The 20,783-nt window shown below is 44.6% G+C and overlaps 2 protein-coding genes across 3 annotated transcripts in view; both read left to right on the top strand.

Moving 5' to 3' along the window:
- The window catches only part of LOC308148835 (histone H3.2), a gene marked incomplete at its 3' end in the record, with an annotated part of 132,954 nt that overhangs the window by 67,741 nt on the left and 44,430 nt on the right, over positions 1-20,783 (top strand). The window lies entirely within an intron of this gene.
- wipf2a (WAS/WASL interacting protein family, member 2a) lies at positions 670-18,912 on the top strand. 2 transcript variants are annotated; one of them, XM_080518421.1, is made up of 8 exons: positions 670-854; positions 6,555-6,713; positions 7,823-7,955; positions 8,979-9,089; positions 10,570-11,226; positions 14,874-15,119; positions 15,966-16,067; positions 16,506-18,912. In XM_080518421.1, exons 2-8 carry the CDS (start codon positions 6,651-6,653, stop codon positions 16,547-16,549), a joined length of 1,356 nt encoding a protein of 451 aa, XP_080374547.1. In that variant the 5' UTR covers positions 670-854; positions 6,555-6,650; the 3' UTR covers positions 16,550-18,912. The 2 variants fall into 2 exon arrangements, with proteins under 2 accessions (XP_080374547.1, XP_080374546.1); XM_080518420.1 differs by having other exon boundaries at positions 670-1,033.

Genomic DNA, 20,783 nt, shown 5'->3' with positions numbered 1-20,783 from the left:
TCCATTTTTTTTAAAATTTAAATTCATTGCCATTAAAACAATGTTGATTACTGGAAAATTCTACATAAACAAAAATAGTTGTCACTATTTTTCCTCCTTGAAATGTTTTGAAAAACGAAAGCTGTAAAACTTCACATGCCTTTTCACATACCACGTTTGTATTTTCAGAGAAGAGAATCAGAATCAGAATCGTCTTTATTGTCACTGCAACATGTACAACGAAATGTCATAGAAGTTTGGGGGAAAGCGGGACAACATGATGTGGGGAGAGGAGGGGAAAAAGGCAGATTACAGACTGTGCTCTAAGGAGTTTTATTTTTCTAGCCTTCTTCTTTTTGATCTTATTATCTTTTAATTCTATATATCATCTTGAATTTTGTAGCGCTTGTCTATTGCCTAGCAGAAAATGTAAACAATGTTTCTATGCCATTATATATTTTGAAAATTACAATTTCGTTCAACAATAAGAATAATAAAAACAGGCAGGCACAAATAGTAATAATAATAATAATAATAATAATAAAGATGCGTTCAACAACCTGGGAGATTTAACTATTGTAATTTCCGGTGCTGACCCGAGCAGACGGAATGTGAGAGATATTCGGACGCCCCTGAACGCAGCGCACTGCGCCTCCATTTTGTGCCTGTGTGTCTGCGGGTTTCCGGGTTTCCGAGCAGAGCGATAAAAGCAGCAGGGAGGATGGCTCTGCTGGCCGGTCGAGACTGCGGATAAACTTTCCCCCACTTACCGCAAACTATTTAAAGTGGCTGCTGAACGCGCCTGGCACTTTGTTCGACGCGCTGCGGTATCCCCGGCGGCTTCAGTGGACTGCGCTGACACTGACAGCTGGAAGGTAAACATCTCCGCGCTAACTGCGGCTAGCGGCGCTAACGTTAGCCGGCTAACCTGCGGCTGTCCGCGGCGGCGCTCAACTCCGATCAGCTGCTCCGACGGAGGACTGCCGCAACCACACTCCCCGCTCATGTTGTGTGGGAGGACGACGCCAGCAAACGAGCTCTTGTGAGCGGCAGAGTGAGTAAATGCTAACTTTACTCCAACTCAGTGTTAGCTAGCTCCTGACAGGTATGTTTGTTTCTGCACCTGGGAGAGGCCGGAGGGAGGGAGGGAGGGAGAGGGGGAGGGGGGGGGGGGTTGTCTCGGCAGTTGCAGACAAAATAGGACAATCGTGAGAATCATCTTGGTGATGTGATGTTCAAGGACCGCCGTCCACAATTCTGACAGTGTCAGAGGTTTGTGTTGATGCTGCTGCTGCAGCCGACAAACGATCAACTCGCCAACAAACAGAAGTGCAGAATGAGATGACGTGCTGATCAGCGCAACTCTGGCGCTGATCAGCAAATAGATGCTTTGTGGCTACAAACTTCTTTTTTTTTTTTTTTTTTTATGATTTCTCTCCAAACGCATAAGTGCCACAAGGGCGAGGCCTCCGCTCATGTGTCACCACTTTCTTTTTCAGGAATGGATGGTGCCCGCCTGTGACGTTCTAGTCTTGCGTAATCACGTCAACTCGTGTAAGTCGCAGGGTGCCATTCAACTTTTAATCGTACAATCCGCACACGGCAAACTTTATGCCGTGGCCCAAAGTTTTATTCGATTTGTGTTGTGCAGTGTGGCTGGCTGTGAAGTTATATGATCGTTATAATGGCACAGTGTGTAACAGACATTAGAGTCTCACCACAACATGATATTGCACAAAGAAATGACTTGATGGATACATCGTGATTATAGTGGACACATTTTTAGTATTTTCTCTGAATTTGGCACTTAAAAATGCGGATGGCTTAAGCTTTTTGTGCTGGCCTGGATCGGTGCATCCCTGATGATAATTGACTAGTGTCAGTAATCCTTGGTGCTGCTGGCCGAGAACATGGAGTTCAGAGCCAAGGGTTTGCGGAATGAATTTTAACTTGATAGTTATATTTCAAATCAAAGATTATAAAACCAATTGGATCATTTCTTTATTTTATGAAATGTATATACCGTAATGTTTCCATAATTTGTGTAAAATTGGATCCGATGACGTGTTAACGGTTAAATAGTGTTTGAATGTGTTCTTGGTTGACCTTTGGATCGTAACAACTTTGTACAGAATGCAAGCACTTTATTGGGTACCGTAATGACAAATCTTAGAAAATGTATCTTCCATTAGATGAGGATTTATTCGTGAACATCAAGGGTTGTTATGTAGTTGAACAAGCGAATGATGAGGATTTAAAAAAAAAAAAAAAAAATGTCCCGGAAAAGTCTGAGCAGATAAATCAGGCCCTGGGTGGAAAGCACTGACAGCCAAAAGTCTAGAAACACACACGCACACACGCACACACGCACACGCACACGCACACCACTTCCTTGACCACAAAAGCGTGTGACTTCCTTTTTCAGTGTTTTTGTGCAGCGTCACTCTGATGATGTGGGGAAATGTTAATATTGGTCATGTTTATTGTTCTGCCACAGCTAAGTAAAGGTGTGACTTCACTCTGGCCACAAATGGAAAGGCTGTGGTAGATGAAAGGGGTCAGAGGTCAAGACCTGTTGGGTTCTATCTGGCTAAACCTGCCTGTGTGTGTGTGTGAAGGGAAATATGTAGCCGAGGATAAAATAGGACCTTAATGCATTTTGTGGGGTTTGATAATATTATCACAGTTGTGTCTGTCTAAAAATTATTTTACTGACTTTTTGAAACAAAACAATGTTTGATGCTGTGTATTTTCATCTTCTCAGATTATTTTTTTTCATCCTGTGTGAGAGAGAATCTGTCTGCAGAAAATGATGGACCTGATTGAAACACTGTTGAAATATATTTGTTTGTTTCTTTTGATTTTTTGTAACGTGTGTGGACACACTCTTGGTTTGAGTCCCTGCTGGAACCACGTCACTGACTGACTGGTGAGCTTGCTGGGCGAGATTCTTTCAATTTCCCCTGGGTCTGAACCTGTCCTCGGCGCTTCAGTCCGACAGCCTGAGGACCGGGGCGGCGGAGGGCGAGGGCGGGGCCACGACCCAACACCACCTCCTTCAGGCAACAATGGGGCCGAGGCAACCAACTGGTTTGGGGAGATCCAGTGAGCTCAGACGCTCATTGTGTGCAGAGTTGACACACATGAAGCCGTTTCAGTTACAAGCGTGTCATGGAGGTTTTCTATGCAGTGTCATGTTTTGATTTGAGGAAGTTCACGCTCACCTGTAAGTCTTCTCTGCTTTCCTTTGTGAAACAAAAAGACAACATCTCTACAAAAGTGTTTATTTATATATATATATATTTATTGTTAGTCGTCAGTTTTTTTTTGGGACAGTTTGTAGTAGAAACTACTTATTCTAACTGGCCCATCCAGTTTTCTAGAGGCCCACTCTAACCCCAACCCTAAATCCTGGTGCCCCTACTGGCTTGAACGATGTTTTTCCTGATAACAGCTCTTTGGGGGGGGTCAAGCTCTGAAATGAGCATCAGTTCCTACTTCCACCTGTATCTGCGCAGTTTTGAGCGTCTCTGCTTTTCCAAGATTTCCCCTAAAAGTGATATTTCTGTGATGCGTTCAAGTGCGTCACGAGCCGCTGCACTTTCTCCTCACGCTCCATCGCCCGTCTGTCTGCTGGCCCACCACAGAAGCTGTTTAAAAAACAACAACAAAAAAACCTCTTTTAAATAATTTGCGGTAATTGATGAAAATATGCGCGATCCCACAATCCCGCAGAAAAATTGATGTCCTGAACTACAAGAGAAAACGGCTGCAATCTCAACATAGAGCCAATTTTAATAAAACTTTCTGGTGCACTTATTTTCCCAATAAGTTTCCCCTTTAGCTGTTGCATGATGCATGTTTCTACCACCTCACTTGAGCATGGCTTTGAGGCTCCTTTGTTATTGAGGTAGCGAGATTATCATCACATGTGAAATGTTGCTTGAATGCAAATTTCTGTCTTTTTATTTCTATAAAATTCACAGCTATTTTCTCATTGTCTTTTCAATACCATATCAAATTAGTTCTTTTTTTATTCCTGATGCAAGTACAGTAACTGACTGTGAGGCACCAGCAGGTTGGATTCACACTTTTGCAACTTCTTGCTCAGTTTGTTGTTAAAGTACGGAAAATATATATTTTTTTAAAATGTTTTTACTGATTAAGCCTCGACTTTTATCTAAAAATAATGGCCACAAAATTGCGTTTTCCCATGTTTATTCGCAATCGGAGCGTTTTTGAAAAGCTCCACCTTGGAAGTTGTTTTCAAAAACTGGTTTTCAGTGGCTTCGAGCATTTTCGTGTAAACTGACACCCAAAATGCAACAGGGCGTTTGTGTTTTCACTTGAAGACCTTGTGTAAATGGAGCCGGATCACAGATCGCTGTTGTAGCTTCCCCTGCGTCTTGACCTGCGTCTGCAGGTACCTGTAAATGTTCCTGAAAAACTTGTTCACAACTGGATCCGGTGACAGGTTGCCTGAAATGCGGGACCTGGTGTAAAAAACAAACCGACTTAACGGTTGGACAGAGTTTTCAAGGCCTTTGAGTTTCCCGTGTCATGTCCGCTGCATGTCAGTGTTGTATATGAGAGAACTTCTCTGCGGTTCAACTCCTGGATGAGGCATTGTTCTTTTACTCCCGCTGCGGTTTGATAACCTGGTGAATGTCCCATCGAGGCTTGTGCCACATGTTGGGGCATTCCTCTTGAGGGTTGCTCAGATGCGTCACTGTGGACCAGCACGGCTGCAGCTCAACATTTAACGAACTTCAGGCAACAACGTGTTCCTCCTAATTCTTGTGGGAATCATTTTGTCATCCTTGGAGCGCCTTCAGCAACTCTTTGTCAACAATGAGTGTTTTCTAATGGCCAAAGGAGGAGGGATGTACCTTTGGGGCCGTGCAGGAGAAAGTGAACCCGGCCATGGAGGTTTTCTCGTGTCCATGGTGAGGGTGGAGCGAGTTTCTTCACGTTGAGCCTTGGAATGAGTGATCGTCACGTTGGGGCACATCACAATGGGTTTACCTCAGTGTTCAGTCGTAAAGAATTTGTTGGAGAACACGAACAGGTGTGAAATATAAAGTAGCTCGACAATAGTTGTAATTGTACTCGAACGTTTATAAACACAGACTTGGTGAGAATAAAGTCGCTCATGCAACAACCTCTTAGTTTGTCATCAGTCACTTTTATGACTCATGTTTGTGGTCAGCCTTACCTCACACTGTGTCTTCAGTCTCCTTTGACTCATCTCGCTGCGCCTAATAAACTCCCTGAAAAAACTGCAGTTACACCCTTATAATTAACTAAATCAACCTAATGTTCAACTCTTAACTCCTGAATACAGCAGGATGCGTCTACAACTCATAAAGTTAGATGAACTCTGAAGTCGATATGAAATCACGTTTCGAATAACACAAGTTACATCTGCTGTTTATTTTCTGGAGGTGAGCCGATCACAAGACCAGTTCGTATTCTCCTGGGAATTGGTAGTTTTATAGTTGACAGTAATAACAATGGAACTTGGTCTACAGCGCCGCCATGTTGGGGCGGTCCTCCCACTCGTGTTAAACGTATAGATCCCAGGCTAGAAAATCCACAAAAGACATTTGTAGCTCGCTTGCTAGTCCACAGAGCAACACATATAATACCTCATTTTAAAGCTGAGGAGAAGCTCTGTCTCGTGGAAACCTCATGGAGGAATTATTGGGAATGAGGGAAAGTCTTAGCACGAGCGGGAGGACCGCTCCAAGATGGCGGCGCTGTAGGCAAATCACAGGTGGTGCCATGAGGCATCTAGTGTTTTTATATCTATGATGCCAACTACATTGTTTTCAGCATTTTCAGCTATTTATTGCCTCGTGAACACAGAACTTTCCTGACACGGAAATCCAAAATCGATGGGGTTTCACTTGAGCAAACGGGACCTCAGTATTTATTTAAGCACTTCAAAGAACATTTGAAAGTATTTAATTTTTCTACCTTCAATATTGCCGTTGCCTTTCCATCACAGGGTGAATGGAGAGACACAGTCACACGTAGGAAGACTTATCATTGAGCCTCATATGTTTGGATTGACAAATGAAACTTTAGCATCTGGAGAAAAGCCAGAAACACATTCCTATGTGAACATGCAATGTCGGAAAAAAGAATTGCTTGGTTCAAACTCCAACCCATGAAGCGACTTTGTCTTGCTATTCAATCACTGATTCACTGAGGTGATTCAAGTGATCAGACTCACTATTGACGCATGTGTGTGTGTTGTGGCTGAATAATGCATTAAGTCTAAGGTGTATCGGTTGCACCAATAAGAGGGACATTTCAGGATGATTGTTTGGTTCACGTGGTGGTAGAATCCGTGTGGCGCCTCTTAAACATCATACGGTGTCATAAACAGCCGTCGCAGCAGTCCAGTGAGTCGTTCACTGGATCGGAGTTTCCCTGAAGTGTCTTCTAAGGGAAAGAAAAGCATGGAGGTTCTGACCACTGTTTTCCAGAACAGACATGAAGATGACCCGCTTCGTCTTTCATCACTCATCAAGGTGTGTGTGTGCGCGTGTGTGTGTTTTCCTTCACAGGAGTCTTGAGTGCGTCGACACAGCGAGGACAGTGAAGGCACCGGCTGCCCCCGCCCCACACACACACGCATACAGAGGTGCCAACAGAGGGACAGGATGCCTATTCCTCCCCCTCCCCCTCCTCCCCCAGGACCCCCGCCTCCCCCCACCTTCAGTCAGGTCAGTTGCCTCATCAAACACCAACTTGTAGCGGGACTTGTGAGCTGGGACTCCCTCTTTTTGACAGTCCTGGTGCTCAAGTAAGAGCTTGTTTTTTTTTTTTTAAAGAAGCTTCAGCTTGTCCAACACCTTTTTTAAATGAACAGATTATCACGCGGCTGTTCGTCAAGTCCATTCGTCCGAATCACATGCTTCAGGAAACATTTAGCTCACACAGGACAGGCGGGATTACAAACAGGGACAAAATAGGATGCCGATGTAATAAAACGAGCTGCAAATACAAATGAAAACGCAGCACTGAACACAGTGGTGTTCTTTTTTTTTGTCAAATTATACAATTTACACAAAACGCATTTGTGGTGTTTTTTGAACAAATGTGTCAAAACTCTTTTTTTTTTAATTAAAGGTCACCAATGGCCAAACTCGTCTCCGGCGGGCCGGCTCAGTGAAACGAGAGCATCGTAATCTTTGAACGACTCCACATGTTTACTACTGTTAATATAAATCAGTCGATAAAATAGTAACAGCCGTCGCTTCCGTTGTCGTGTTTACTCTGTGGAGTCGTCCCGAGGCCTGAAATGGACACACCGTTTTAGCCTGCATTGCAGCCTGCCGCCAGGAGGTGTTTTATTTTCCATCAAATGTAAACATTACAAAGAAGACGGGAAGTTTTCACAGAAATAAGCGCTGTTGTAGGATTATTCACAGCACCGTTAGTACGAGTCATTAAAGCTCGCTTCCTTATGGCCAGCAGAGTAGCATTAGCATACTGGAAGGCTGAATTTGTAAAACTGCTTGAAATCATGAACCGTCACCTGGAAATCTGCATAGTTGGACAAATGAACAAAATGGAATCTATTGTAGACCTTTTTTTAGTTAGAATAAATCTGAAGGCAAAATGCCGCACGTGGCTTTAGTTTTGTACCAGGAGACGTTTTTAGCGTGGGATATTGGTGAGATTGTCCTCATTGCTCTTCTTTTAAAAGTTTTTTTCCCCCACAAATTCCACTGGACAGGGGAAACATTTGTACTTCTGGTTGTTTATCGAATATTCTGCTCGCATTTGGTTTTTTGGGGGGAAAAGGGATGATGGTTTGATTCCTCAACAGGCCAATACGACTCCTCCCAAGCTGAGCTCGTCGGAGACCAAAGGCAGAGGAGCGCTGCTGTCGGACATCTGCAAAGGCAGCAATCTCAAGAGGGTCGGGGTGGTCAATGATCGCAGCGCGCCAGCTATTGAGAGTGAGTTGAGGCACACACACGCACACACACACACACACACACACACACACACACACACACACACACACACACACACACACACACACACACACACACTATAACTTACTTATAAAACACCTGCTACACAGAGAGGTGGTTGCAGACATCGGTGTGTTCTTATCTAATGAGGACAACAAAGTATTATGGTTGTTCTTTGACCTTTGGTAAAGCAGCTTCGCGTCTTCATGCACTTCAAGTCTGTGTACAGCGGTCTGGAATCGGTACTCTAAAGTTGTTTACAAGTGTAAAGGGAAAACCTTTACGAGCATTTTGGGCGTCTGTTTACACAACAGCGCTCGGAGTCACTGAAAACGCAACTTTTCTAAAATGCTACTATGCGCTGGACAATAAGAACACCGTTTCCTCCATCTTGTCATGACTCCCAGACTTGGTAGTTTTATTCTTGACAGTCACCATAATAATAATAATACAACTTGGTCGTCCACTAGAATGTCCGTGTTCTCCCATTGTTCATGTTTACAGCTTATTGTTCTCAGCATTTTCACTTGAAACGTTGTCATGGAAATGCAGCTTAAATGTTTTTGTATTGAGTTACTGACCGTGATGGAATCAAGCTTATAGATTTGCATCATAAACTCCTGAGAGTCTTTGCCTTAACTTGTGTGTGAAAACAGTTCAGCACACCTGGGTGAGTTTTTAAGCTAAAGTATGGAGACTGCCGTTTTGTAATTGAGGATTACAGCAAGTAACGCTGCTAGAGCGCCAGCCTTTATTTTTCATACAGCATCAAGCATCAGTGACCTCTGATTGTCAGTGCAAAAAACTAAAAGTATTATGTGCGACACATTTACATCAGTCCTGTTAATCAAATGATCAGTTTTCCTACAGAGGCAATTGAAAACTCGGAACTGTAGAAGTTTAACGTAGCGGCTCTCTGTTCATGCATGTTGCTTTGCGTTGGGATCGATTTTGAAAACACTGTTGAACTGCGTCTGTATAATTTTAATCTCTTCCTTTTAATAGAATCTGGAGGCGGTGGAGGCGGTGGAGGAGGTGGCAACTTTGGAGGTGGAGGTCCAATGGGAATGGGGGGCCTTTTCCAAGGAGGTGTGCCAAAATTACGCCCGGTTGGAGGTAAATAGAACATTTGATTGTTAAATTTACTAAACAGAGCAGGGATCTCAAACTCCTGGTTGAGTATGAAGTAATGTGTGGGAGGTGTCTCTTCACACCTACGGAGGTTACAGTTTCATTAATTTCTTCCCTGATTCGAAGGCTTTAACTTGATATGCATGAATCGTGAGGAAAAGGATCTGCAGCCATTGTTTGAAGTTTTGGAATATTAGACAATATCTGGAATAAACAAACATGCTTTAGTAGCCAACCCCCCCCCCCCCCCAGCATTTTTGTTAAATGTTGGCTCTCAGTTTATGACCAAGTGTTAAGCCTTCCTGCTCCAGTCTCCACACCGTGGTCGGAAGACGCAGGAGAGACCAACTTGTACTCCGGGGTCGATGCTGTCCTCCTCTTTAGGGTTAACTCCCTCGCCTCACAGTTAGGGGGGGGAGTGAAAGCAGGACATGGTTCTCAGTTTCTGAGATGAACACTTGTTGCCTTTATTTGCCGGTTAGATTTATGTCCAGCTTCGTGCTCGACCCGCTCTGGATAAGCACGCTCACGCTCGAACCCTCAGGCACACTGGGCAAGGGAACAGCGCATCTGTTAAAGGGGCCAAGCATGCAATGTTGTCTAGCTGTATATGTGGCAGTGCCATAAAAAAACAACTAGTTTTGAATGTCAGTACATCACATTGTAGGAATGTTGTTCACGTAACATCTGTGGGGAGGAAAAAAAACGTGTGTGTGTATTGGCCTCAGTCCTCGGTAACTGTATCGGCGAGTACTCAAATGCAAGTATTCATACACTACTCATTTTGGGAAAAGTGGTGTCGGCGTATCTCTAAGATGGATCAATACTAATATTAGTCTGATGCAATCCGGCGATTATTGCTCTGTGTGTATGTCTCAGTCTCTGTCTCTCGACGTGACACACTGAGAATTCACATTTACACAGCAACGTTTTGAAAAGCGTTTACACGGCAACTGCAGAAACGGTGAAAAGGATGTTTGTAAACATGCCTGGCCATAAGGTGGCGGTGAGCATTACGTATTAAACATTAACAGTGGGAGTAAACAAACATCCGTATGGACAGACGAGCAAATCGGATCGTTATTACGGTGGCTGTCAACTATAAAAGTACCAGGTCCCAGGAGAATATGGACCGAGAGTCATGACACTGGACGCTGCCATTGGGGTTTTTGTACACGTGACCAGTAGCAGCATTTCTTCAGTCTCCACAAATATGAAGCCCAAACGTTTTCAGGAAGTTGCATTTTCCTCCATTTCCACGGAGACCGAGCATTTACCAAGCGTTCCACCTTGGGGGCTGTTTTCAAAAAGTCCCTTTTCAGTGGCTTCAGGCAGCGTCGTCATAGAAACAGACCCGCAACACAGTGTTAGTTTTCACTTATACAGCCTTTTTCTGTGGTTGAAGGTCTTGAGCTGCATAGTCCTGTGCTTGATCTGACACACCACCTCTCTGTCCTCCACCCAGATGGCTCAGCAGGTGGCTCAGTGGGCAGGTCTGCTCTGCGGCCCCCCGGATCCCGGTCCGCCGCCCCCCGCCCCCCCATCGGCCGGTCCCCATCGCCCACCCCGGCCAGCAAGCCCTCGCCGCCCGAGCACCAGCGTTCCCACCGTCCCTCGCTGCCCGACATCTCCCGCCCCCACGGTGGCAGCAGCAGTTCCTCCACAGGCAGTGGCATGAAGCACAGCACCTCCGCGCCCCCTCCTCCACCACCCTTCAACAGAGGTGGGCGGGGCAACGCCCCTCCGGCCCCCAACCACAAAGCACCTTCCTCTCACAGCAGAGATAAGCCCCTCCTCCCCACGCCGGGCCGGAGCCCCGCCCCACCCGGCAGTGTGAAACCCCCTTCGTCTTCCAGCAGACCTCCAACCGGAGGCTCCGCCGCTCCTCCTCCTCCTCCGCCGCCCTACAGGCCTCACTCAGGAGGGGTCTCCAATGGGCCGTCCCACGTGGACGGAGCTCCGGAGCTCCCGCAGAGGCACAACTCCCTGCACAAGAAGCAAAACTCGGGAGGCACCCAGGGACGCAGCCACGCTCCTCCACCCCCTCCCTCTCCGTCTCCATCCTCCCAACTGGGCGCCAGACCACCACCACCTGCCAGAGACCCCCCTGGACGCAGAACAGGTACACGCATCACACCCCAGTGTCAGCTTACATATGTTAATTTCAATGCTTATTGAAAAGTTCACTCTATATCAGTAAGGTTGAGTCTATCAGATGAAGTGTCGAGACCAACAGCTATTCTATGAATCACTATTATTATTGAAGTTTCAGACGAATCTCCACAACTGAGCTCATCCAGGAGGTGAACATAACCCACAAAGGTTAAAATCAATAAAGAAAATTATTAAAACAATCATACGGCGCACAGTGACGCTCTGCCTAATACAATATGCTTTCCCCTGATACAGACAGTCTCGATGTATCTTGTATTCCTGATGTATTCAGAGATAAATCGTTGCACGTTAACATGTTAAAGAGAGCTTATTCTGCTGGAGTTGGCCGTAAACTGGTGCTGCTGGATATTTGAACGTTTGAGAGACTGAAAGACCAAATCTAATCCGACCACCGATTTGGACAGCGTTTATGCAAACGATTTAGTTTTCTGGACTACGATGAACAGCATTACTCTTTACATGGAAATTGTTACACATATAACTATATAATATATCACCAATTATTAACATATTCATTATGCACACATACAACCACCACTTGATTTCAGATTGTATTACTACAATTACAATTATTTTCCATCCGATGCATGCCGTTCACACTACGGAGCCTGTATGGTCAGACGTCCCTTCACCACCCCGGGAAGTGGTTTGGTGCCTGTTCACACTTGTGTTTAGGGCTCGTCACTTGTGATCGGATTACCAGAAACCTATTATCGCCGGGTCAGAATGGGCCATCTGTTTCTGGGCTGTGTGGAATCAAGCTCCGAGTCCCGCTCACTTCATTATTCAAAACATTAATATATATATATATACCTGGTGAAAACTTGTGCTAAACTCAGGAGCATAAAGTCAAGGGAAAATGACAAAAACTGACGGGTAACAAGTCGAAACTGCACACATGGAGTACAGTTACTTTGTGTTAGAATTGAGAAGAGAGCAGTTTTATTTAGAAGTACACATCTAAAAGCGGTGGACGTCCGATACTGAAGTATCAGTAGCAAGTCATGTGGCAGTACTGGATATTATTGCAGGTTTTAAAAAGTATAGTGCAGCCCTGATATATTTGTTACAGTGAATATTATGAACCACGTGCAGGATCACTATTCAGAGTTTGAATGTTATTTACAGATAAAACATCCTCGGCATTACAGTTGTCACCGTGTGATAATGAGTGAGTGGATGAGTTTCATTGGAGAATGTAGAATAAGTCGATGCTTTAACAATTTTTTTATATGTAACTGCAGCAAATGAGTGTTTTTCTTCGTGTCACTGCTCTCTGGAGTTGATGTGGGTGAAAGTTGGCCTCCTTTACTGCGGTGGAGCTTTCGGGAAAAAAAAAACAACAACTCTAAAACCTGAAGATCACATCAGCCTCCTCTCAGCTGGAGGAATGTTCACACTGAAAGCAGAGCATGTTTCCACTTGTTATCTGTGAAGCGGCCTGAGAGCAGCGCGTTGTGCTGAATCGTTTCCTCCACGGTCACAGATGGAGGCCGTGTGTGAAAGCGGAGGTGCGTTTGTCCGTGGGGGGGGGGTGGGGTCGACAAATCCTTCCTCGATACGTCGACGACTAAACAAGCTCAATTCCAGCATGTGCGTTCCTGTGCATGCCTCAGCCGGGGTTGGGTTGACGACACACGTCAGGTGTAATGTCCAGCGTCTGCAGTCACGGAGTGACGAGTTGAGATCTGCAGTGGAGCCGTGGCTCACTCTGCAGAGAGAATTTGAATTCATAGCGATCTGACAAAACAGGAAAGCACTTGTTAGCTGGAGCGCCGGGGCTGCGATTGGACGAGGAAGCAATTGGCTTCCAAGGTCTCCCGATTTCCTCTGCATTCCTGAAACCCTGTGGAATATTCCAGCACTCCTTGCTTTCCCCGCAACTTTGCAATGTAGTCACTGCAACGTCAGCAGTTTCTTTCTTTCCCCACCACAATGTTTACTCTTTTCTTCTCTGGTTTCCATTAGTCAGTAAGATTCGCTTGTATTGTTCAGTAGCTGCAGGGGAAGAGGAAAATATTTGGCTTCACATGGTTAAAAAAAAAAAACTGGCTGTCATTTAAAAAAAAAAATAATAATTTTCCTGTCTTCATATTCTAAGTCACTGGATTCTTGCAGATAAAAGAAATAAATGAATACCTTTTTAAATCACAAGGATAATATGCTTGTAAGTGCGTTGCTCCTCAAAGAGTTTATGGATTCAAGCCAGCACTCGTAAACCTGAACACGTAGATCCTCTATTGCTGCAGCCGAAAATGTATCAGCATTTCTGCCATCTTGGATGAGGACGTACGAGTGACAATGATTCACTCTCACCATTGTTCGAGCTGAGGTCGAGAAAATGCTTGTCTCCTTTTTTTAAACTATTGGGGTCAAAAAACTAAAATTCTTTACTATGTGCAAGAAGCATTTTAGTGCGAAAGGCCACTTTTTTCTTTCCAAAACCAACCTGAATCATGACTGCGAGTCAATCCAAACCATCTGAGTTGTGTAAAGCAGTTCTTCCTCAGGGGAGGCGGAGTGGGTCCTCCTCCAATATAGCGGACACTCTGCTGTCGATGAATCATCGTAATCTAACAGTCGCTCTGAATGCGCTAAGAGTTGGATTGACTCTTTGTCTCACGCTTCTTCTCCGAAAGACCTTTTTGAACATTGTTTTAAAATCCTGCCACCTGCTGGCATCACTGTAGAACATTTGGTTGAGTTGCTCGACATGTTGGACAAAACAGTCTTCTGCTTGTTGAATATAGTTGTTCAGTACTTTGTATATATACATACAAGTTGTAACTCTTTTATTGTGATGTGTTGTCAATACTCCATCATCTCGGTCACATATTTGAATAAATTCCAAAGTGGATAACTGAAGTCAGTCTTCTTCATGGGAAGCTGTTCTTTTTTCGTTGACACTCGCGAGGTGCCGCTGCAACTCGAATACGATGACACAGTACCTATATTCTGGGTTTATGCTATTTGACCAACGGATAACCAGCAGACCTTCTCACCTTTTTATGCTTAAAGTAATAGGAAAACCTCATAGTATATTTCCTACATTTGTTATAGTTTCTTAATAGTTTTTATTTTCTCCAGCCTGTCATTGTGACTCCCGTCACCTTTAACAGTCTGAATCCTCAGCCGTTTGCTCCTCTTTCCACTCCAGTGGTGACGACGTGAGCTGGTTTAATAAATCTGGCTGATTTTAGTTCACAAAGCACATGACGGGAGCCAACAGCTGCAACTCGACCTCGGCTAATAAAATGCTTCCAGGCCTGCAGTTGAAGCAGAAAGTAACATTCAGGCCACCTACAAGACACTCTGTAAACAACGGCTGTCACACCTGTGGTCTCCCGACGTTAAAAGAACATCCCATTGCGTTTGAATGGCTTACGCCTGAAGCTAAAATGTAAAATGTGTGTGTGTGTGTGTGTGTGTGTGTGTGTGTGTGTGTGTGTGTGTGTGTGTGTGTGTGTGTGTGTGTGTGTGTGTGTGTGTGTGTGTGTGTGTGTGTGTGTGTGTGTGTGTGTGTGTGTGTGTGTGTGTGTGTGTGTGTGTGTGTGTGTGTGTGTGTGTGTGTGTGTGTGTGTGTTGTTCAAGCAGCTCCGCAAGCACCTTCTGTGGGCTTTCGCAACGGGGGCCGCGATGCCCCTCCCCCCCCACCCCCGTACCGTGGCCACAGCGCCGCCATCTCCGAGTCCCTGAGCCGAGTGGCCAAGCCGCCGCCCCCCCTCTCCTCTTCCTCCCTCTCATCCTCCTCCTCCTCCCGAACCCCGGCCGGACCTCCTCCTCCACCCCCGCCCATCCGCAACGGCCACACCTCCAGCTCCTCCTCTAAGTCCGTCATGGGTGAGTTCTCCATGTTCCTACTTGCCCTCCATGTTTTCCTTGCCCAGTGGTCACTGGTTGCTTCTCCTGGCTCAGACCAATGACGACAGATTCTGAATGTCAGACATCAGAAAGCTCCTCACGGGAGACCAGAGAAGGCATTTTTAGGATTTGTTTGAAAAAAAAAAAAAAAAAACACCTTTACTATTTCCAAACAATCGCAGTCCAGTCTTCTCTCTATTCCCTCCATTCATTTCTGTTTCCTGTTATCCTGAGATAAATCTCCAGCTCAGGCTCAGTTCCTCCACTAGAATGGACTTTAGTTTCAGTCATTGTTTCTCTACAACACCTACACCTGCACCAGTTACTGTAAATATCTCCAGATAAGCTGCAGGAGCTCAAATTGAGGGTCAAATAAGGAAGAAATGTCGCAAAGCTTCTCAGACTGGCTTCTTCATCGAGTCTCAAACAGCCTCCACCGTCAGCAGTCAGAACAAAAGGCTCACGTCATGAATGTCTATGTGACAAATCTGTTTTCACTTATGTGGATCGAATGTCTCAGTGGAAGTTTTCTCACTTTTTGTTGACTGAAGCACACAAAGTATGAAGACACATCTGAGATTCTAACCTGTGTCATGGTCCATTCCTGGCCCTAAATCAGCCTTAAATAAGGATCTGAGCAGGCTACAACTTAGTCTGATTCTTTTGTGGTGAAAGTTACAAAACAATATGTCATTTTAGTTTAAACCCCATTGGATATCCACCTGAAGCACACAGATTTGTCTTCATGATGCCAAACTCCCTGCTTTTTTTTTTTTTTATTTCTATTTTAAATCAGGTGTCTTTGTGCCGTTTCTCTTCCTCCAGATGATTTTGAATCGAAGTTCAACTTCCACCCGATCGAGGACCTTCCACCTCCAGAGGATTACCGGCCGTTCAACAAGGTCTACCCCAGCAGGAGCAACAAGGGTACGACACACGACCGGAGATATGAGCATTCACAAGCACTTCAGAAATAACATCTCAGCTCGTATATATGATTTATCTTCAAAGTTTTGTAACAAAATCAAATAAAATGCAAGGCACGTTGAATTCACGCGGGCTTCACGGCACCCCACCCGCCCAAATTAATCTTTGGCGCCCCCCCCCTCCGGTTAGGAATCACCTATCTATAGAAAAAGCAGGTCCTCATCCAAGATGGCGGCTTTGCTCAAACATTTACTCCAATAAATCAATGTCAGAACAAACCACTGTTTAGTTTTTTTTTTCAATCCCATCAGTTTAGACTGAAGTGGAACTCTCTCTCTTACAAACCAGTCCCAGAACTTCACCGCCACTGTCGTCAGTCGTTTGTTCTCGTCTTCATGTCGACTCACCAGCTCTTCCTCCTCCCCCCCCCCCCCTCAGCCACCATGAGAGGAGCGCCTCCAGCGCCGCCCATCGGGAGGTGAGCGTCCTCGGCTCAGGACATGAACTCTTGTCGCTGGAATGGAGGAGGGAGCGGTGAAGAAGCACTCGGAATCACACACACATTCACAACACACACACACACGCACGCACACACTCTTAACACTAAAACCACCAGCCAGAAGTGCCGTGGTGAACTTTCCCACACTACTTGGCGGTGGCGCGACAGAAGCAGAAAAGCGGCGAGAGGAAGCCTCCCGACTGAGACGCCTCCCTCCACACACACACAGCGCACTACATATCAGGACCAACCTCCGCACACTTCCACGTCTCTGCATTCCATCTTTTTACTGCGATTTTCATGAGGAACGTGCGGACGACGCCTTCTTCTTTTGGTTGTTTTTAATACTCGTGGTGTCGGCATTAATCTGTGAGGGGGGGGGGACTAGACGGATACATTTTGCCCTTAGCTGATGCTTCACTAACGTGGGGCTTGTTATTCCTTTCATTAGTTTTATTATTATAATTATTATTTTTTTTTTGTCTTAAATAGCCATTCCAGCAGTGCCAGGTAAGGATGCAGTGTCGCTCACCACGTCTCTTTCTCAGTGTGCCAAATGCAGGTGGCGTTACGTGACACTTCCATACATTCTCTCCACATCACCCACTTTGTTGATTGTGGATCAGAGGACAGGAACATTTGCCAACATGCGACAGAAGTTTAGTTTTTTTTTTGTTTTGTTTAGTTTTTTTTTTACATTTCCTGCTTCCTCCCGCTGTTCCTCTTTGGTCTGGAGGGGTTCATCCTTCCATCTTCAGGTGATGTTGAGCTAAACCGCGACACTGTGCAGAATGCTGATGTGTGCGTTTCAAAGGGGGGCCCGTTCGGCTCTTTTCTCTCACGTGGAAGTCTGAGTCCGACTTCTGCCGACTGTCACTTTCAGCGCGTTCAGTCAAGATTTCCTTAAATTGGCGTCCGCAAACCAGCGAGACCGGTGTCAAATTACACAGCGCTGCATACTAACAGGCCAGAGAGTGAGCTTGCAGAGGTGGGCAGTCTTAAAGGGACGGCAGCTAACGGGGGGGGCTTTCTTAAGAGGCCAGTATCAGAAACCTGGTGAACTAACTGTGAATCGTGACGAGCTGCTGCGGTGGAGTTCAGCACAACCACCCGGGAAAATAAGCACCATGGGCCCCCTTCAGCACGTCAGCACATCACCCCCCCCCCCCCCCCCCCCCCCCCTCGTCTCCCATGTTAGTGACGGACTGCTTCACTCAGCCAGCATCGCTCTGCAGGCCAGCAGGAGTCCAGCAGCCGAGTTTGGGCTCTGTTTACTGGGTGAAGCTTCTGGGACTAGGATGCCGACTCGGAGCTTTGTGGGGGGAGTTTACACATCATTTTCCCACCCCTCCTCCCCAGGGAAGTTGATATCAAAGTTCAATAATAGTCAGATTTATCACCTCTACATTTTGCTGCTGGGGGGGCCCTTTTAAGAAGACGAAAGACTGTGTGACCAGAGAACGTACGGAGTTGTCCGTGGTTGTCGAATTGCTATGCAAGAAGCAGTTTGTACAGGTAGACGGTTGCAGCTAACCAAAAGAAAAAGAAGAAGAAAAAAAAAAAGGACCACATAAGTGCCAGAGAACTGTTGAGGAAAGAAGATGGAGGCTCTTTACTTAAATTTTTTTTTTGATTAAACATTAAGCTTCTCTTTAAAACACTAATGTCATTGTGTTCTGACTGTAACGCCATGCAGGGGAAATTAAAAGAAGAAGAAAAAAAAAAGATGCTGATTGAGGTCAGATTGTGGGTTCTCAGTGACGCAGCGCCTCCTGCTGGTCTTTGCCTTACACAAATCTCTAATCGGTACCAGTGCATTGATGCTTTTGTTCATCAGGGAACGTGATGACGGCAGAGTAAATAAGAAACGAGTCTATTTGAAAACGCAATAAATATTGTATATTTCCACTAAGGAATATGGTAATCATAGTTATTGATCTATTTTTTATGTTGTACAAAGCTTGTAATATAGGAAAGAGAAATGATTAAGAGTTATAACGATGTTCCAGCCTCTGGATGTTCGGCCATAGAGGGTGATTGAGCTGAATTGGTGTTGGTGAGGCAGCCGTGTGGGGAATCCTCCAAATCCTGTGGGTGTGGGATTTTCGGTTCAGGAGAGCAACGACACAAATACAAAACCAACAAACGGACCTGCACCTGCTCGTTCTGCCTGAATGAACACTCGCCGTCTTATCCTCACGCTCTCACCTCATCTGCTCTTCACAGCAAAAAAAACAAACACAAAAACCCTGTGGTCATTTCATGTTAATCCTGTTTTTTTTTTTTTTTTTTTATCATTTGACATAATTTCAAATAAATATATTCCTGTTTTGGGGGAAAAGGGTACCTGAAGCCTGGTCTGTTCTTTCTCTTTGAGCTCCTGCAATAACATGCATGTTATCTTTGACTGGATTTAAAGTGACTAACGATTAAAAATCCGTGCAAACCCCTTTAAAAGTCACCTGTTTCTATATCGTGCACAATGGCACACATATTTTGACCAGCTTAAAATTATTCTGATCTTCAAAATTGGAAATCAAAGTTCTTGATATTTCAAACAAGGATCCACGTCTGTGGTGTCAATTTACCGATGTGTGAACACAGAAGATTGTTCAAATATGCTTGAAGAGAATCTATTCTATCTACTTCTTACCAGTATTCTTTATTTGGTGTGTTTTGGTAGGAAGGTGCAAAGTAGTGGCATGAGGGGTATCTTGTCTTTCTATTATTTTTTATTTTTTTACATGTTGGTACAGTATTTCAGATGTTTTCCTACTTTCTCGCATGAGTTCATAAATTGGATTATTTCACAGGAAGCTGCAACATCCAGATCATAGAGTATCTTAAGCCCACTAAATCTGTCAAACACATTTAATTTCAGACACCACATTTAGCCCAATCTCATATTGAATGCAGTGTTCATCAAGTTATTTGGAAATAGTAATTATAGTTCCTGATTATTTCTTTGAGAAAACTAATAATGCCTTTAATAACTCGCTATGAAGCAGTGGACCTTTTCGCCTCGTTCGATTCGTTCCGCAGATTCCATAATTTATAATTTAATCAAGTGACACGCTTTCTTTTTAAAACCTGTTTTGTTCACAGAAGTTAAATTAAATAGAAATAAAAGCCCTGGAGGCGCAGGGTGTCCAATCCAAGATGGCGCTGTGACGTCACTTCCGATAAGCGGAGCAAGTCAATGCGGCGTCTTTGGTTGAAATCTCCCGCGAAGAGAACAGTGTGACGTATCATCCGCTCGTGATGTCAGCCAATGAGCTTTCAGGACTGGAGCGTCTCGTCCAATGAGAGCGCGGCGGCAGAGCGCGCAGCTGATCTAGGAGAAGATTTGGCGCTACGTTGAGACGCGGCAGAGAAAGACGGATCGGGACAGACGATACAGCTTTACTGCCTGCTGAGAGGATTTTTTTGCGTTCTTTCTACTTTTTAAAGGTAATACAATTCGAAAGTACTTGTTTAGTTGAAGCTAGCTGAGAGGGTGAGTTTTTTTGTTTGTTTGTTACGATACGATCGGCAGAAATCCGACGTTCTTCACAGAATTTACTTCTCTCGTAGTCTCTCGTAAAATATCTTACAGATATTGTTTTTATTTTATTCAGTCCCACAGCTTGTTAGTCTAGATTGTTATTTTCCGTAAGACTTGTGTCTCAAGTAGAAATAAACGACATTTTAATGTTAAAGTGCGCTTTTTGCAGACTCCGCTGTTTGGCGCCATTAGTGTGTATTGTTTCCTGTTATCACTGAAAATGATTAAGGTTGATTAAAGATCCACAGTTTAACACACTTTTCTCAGTTCATTCGGGCTTTTCTAATGGTTATCATGCAGATATTCTGATTATTTGGAGTCAGTCTTTGTTCATCGGCCTGTTTTAACGACGAAAGTTTAAAACGTCGAGGCGAAGCAACATGAGGACATAATAAAAGCACACTATGTGTTCGCCTTTTCCCCACTGTGCCATATTTACATTGAACTTCTTCATATTGCCGTTTTATTAGCTCTCGATTAATCAACAGATCATCTGCAAGACCTTGATTCATTGTCTGTTATTGTCGATGTGTCCACCACATATTTACTATCCTTTACTTTGATAGTTTAATAAAATAGTTCCATTTCATTCAAACCCTTGCTTAACATAAATCTCTGCCAGTCTCTTACCAGATTAAATATTAGTGTAAAGGTTTAACTTGCTTGATACGCT

Source organism: Blennius ocellaris (genome assembly GCF_963422515.1).
Source record: "Blennius ocellaris genome assembly, chromosome: 3".
Classification (NCBI taxonomy): Eukaryota; Metazoa; Chordata; class Actinopteri; order Blenniiformes; family Blenniidae; genus Blennius; species Blennius ocellaris.
The sequence above is the reverse complement of the archived record's forward strand: the minus strand, read 5'-3'. Positions and strand labels throughout refer to the sequence as shown.

Excerpts from the sequence above, each read along its gene's own strand:
- wipf2a (XM_080518421.1), top strand. The coding sequence starts at position 6,651 with ATGCCTATTCCTCCCCCTCCCCCTCCTCCCCCAGGACCCCCGCCTCCC. Across the intron at positions 7,956-8,978 it reads CAGCGCGCCAGCTATTGAGA|AATCTGGAGGCGGTGGAGGC; the intron begins GTGAGTTGAGGC and ends TCCTTTTAATAG. Across the intron at positions 15,120-15,965 it reads CTCCTCTAAGTCCGTCATGG|ATGATTTTGAATCGAAGTTC; the intron begins GTGAGTTCTCCA and ends CTCTTCCTCCAG.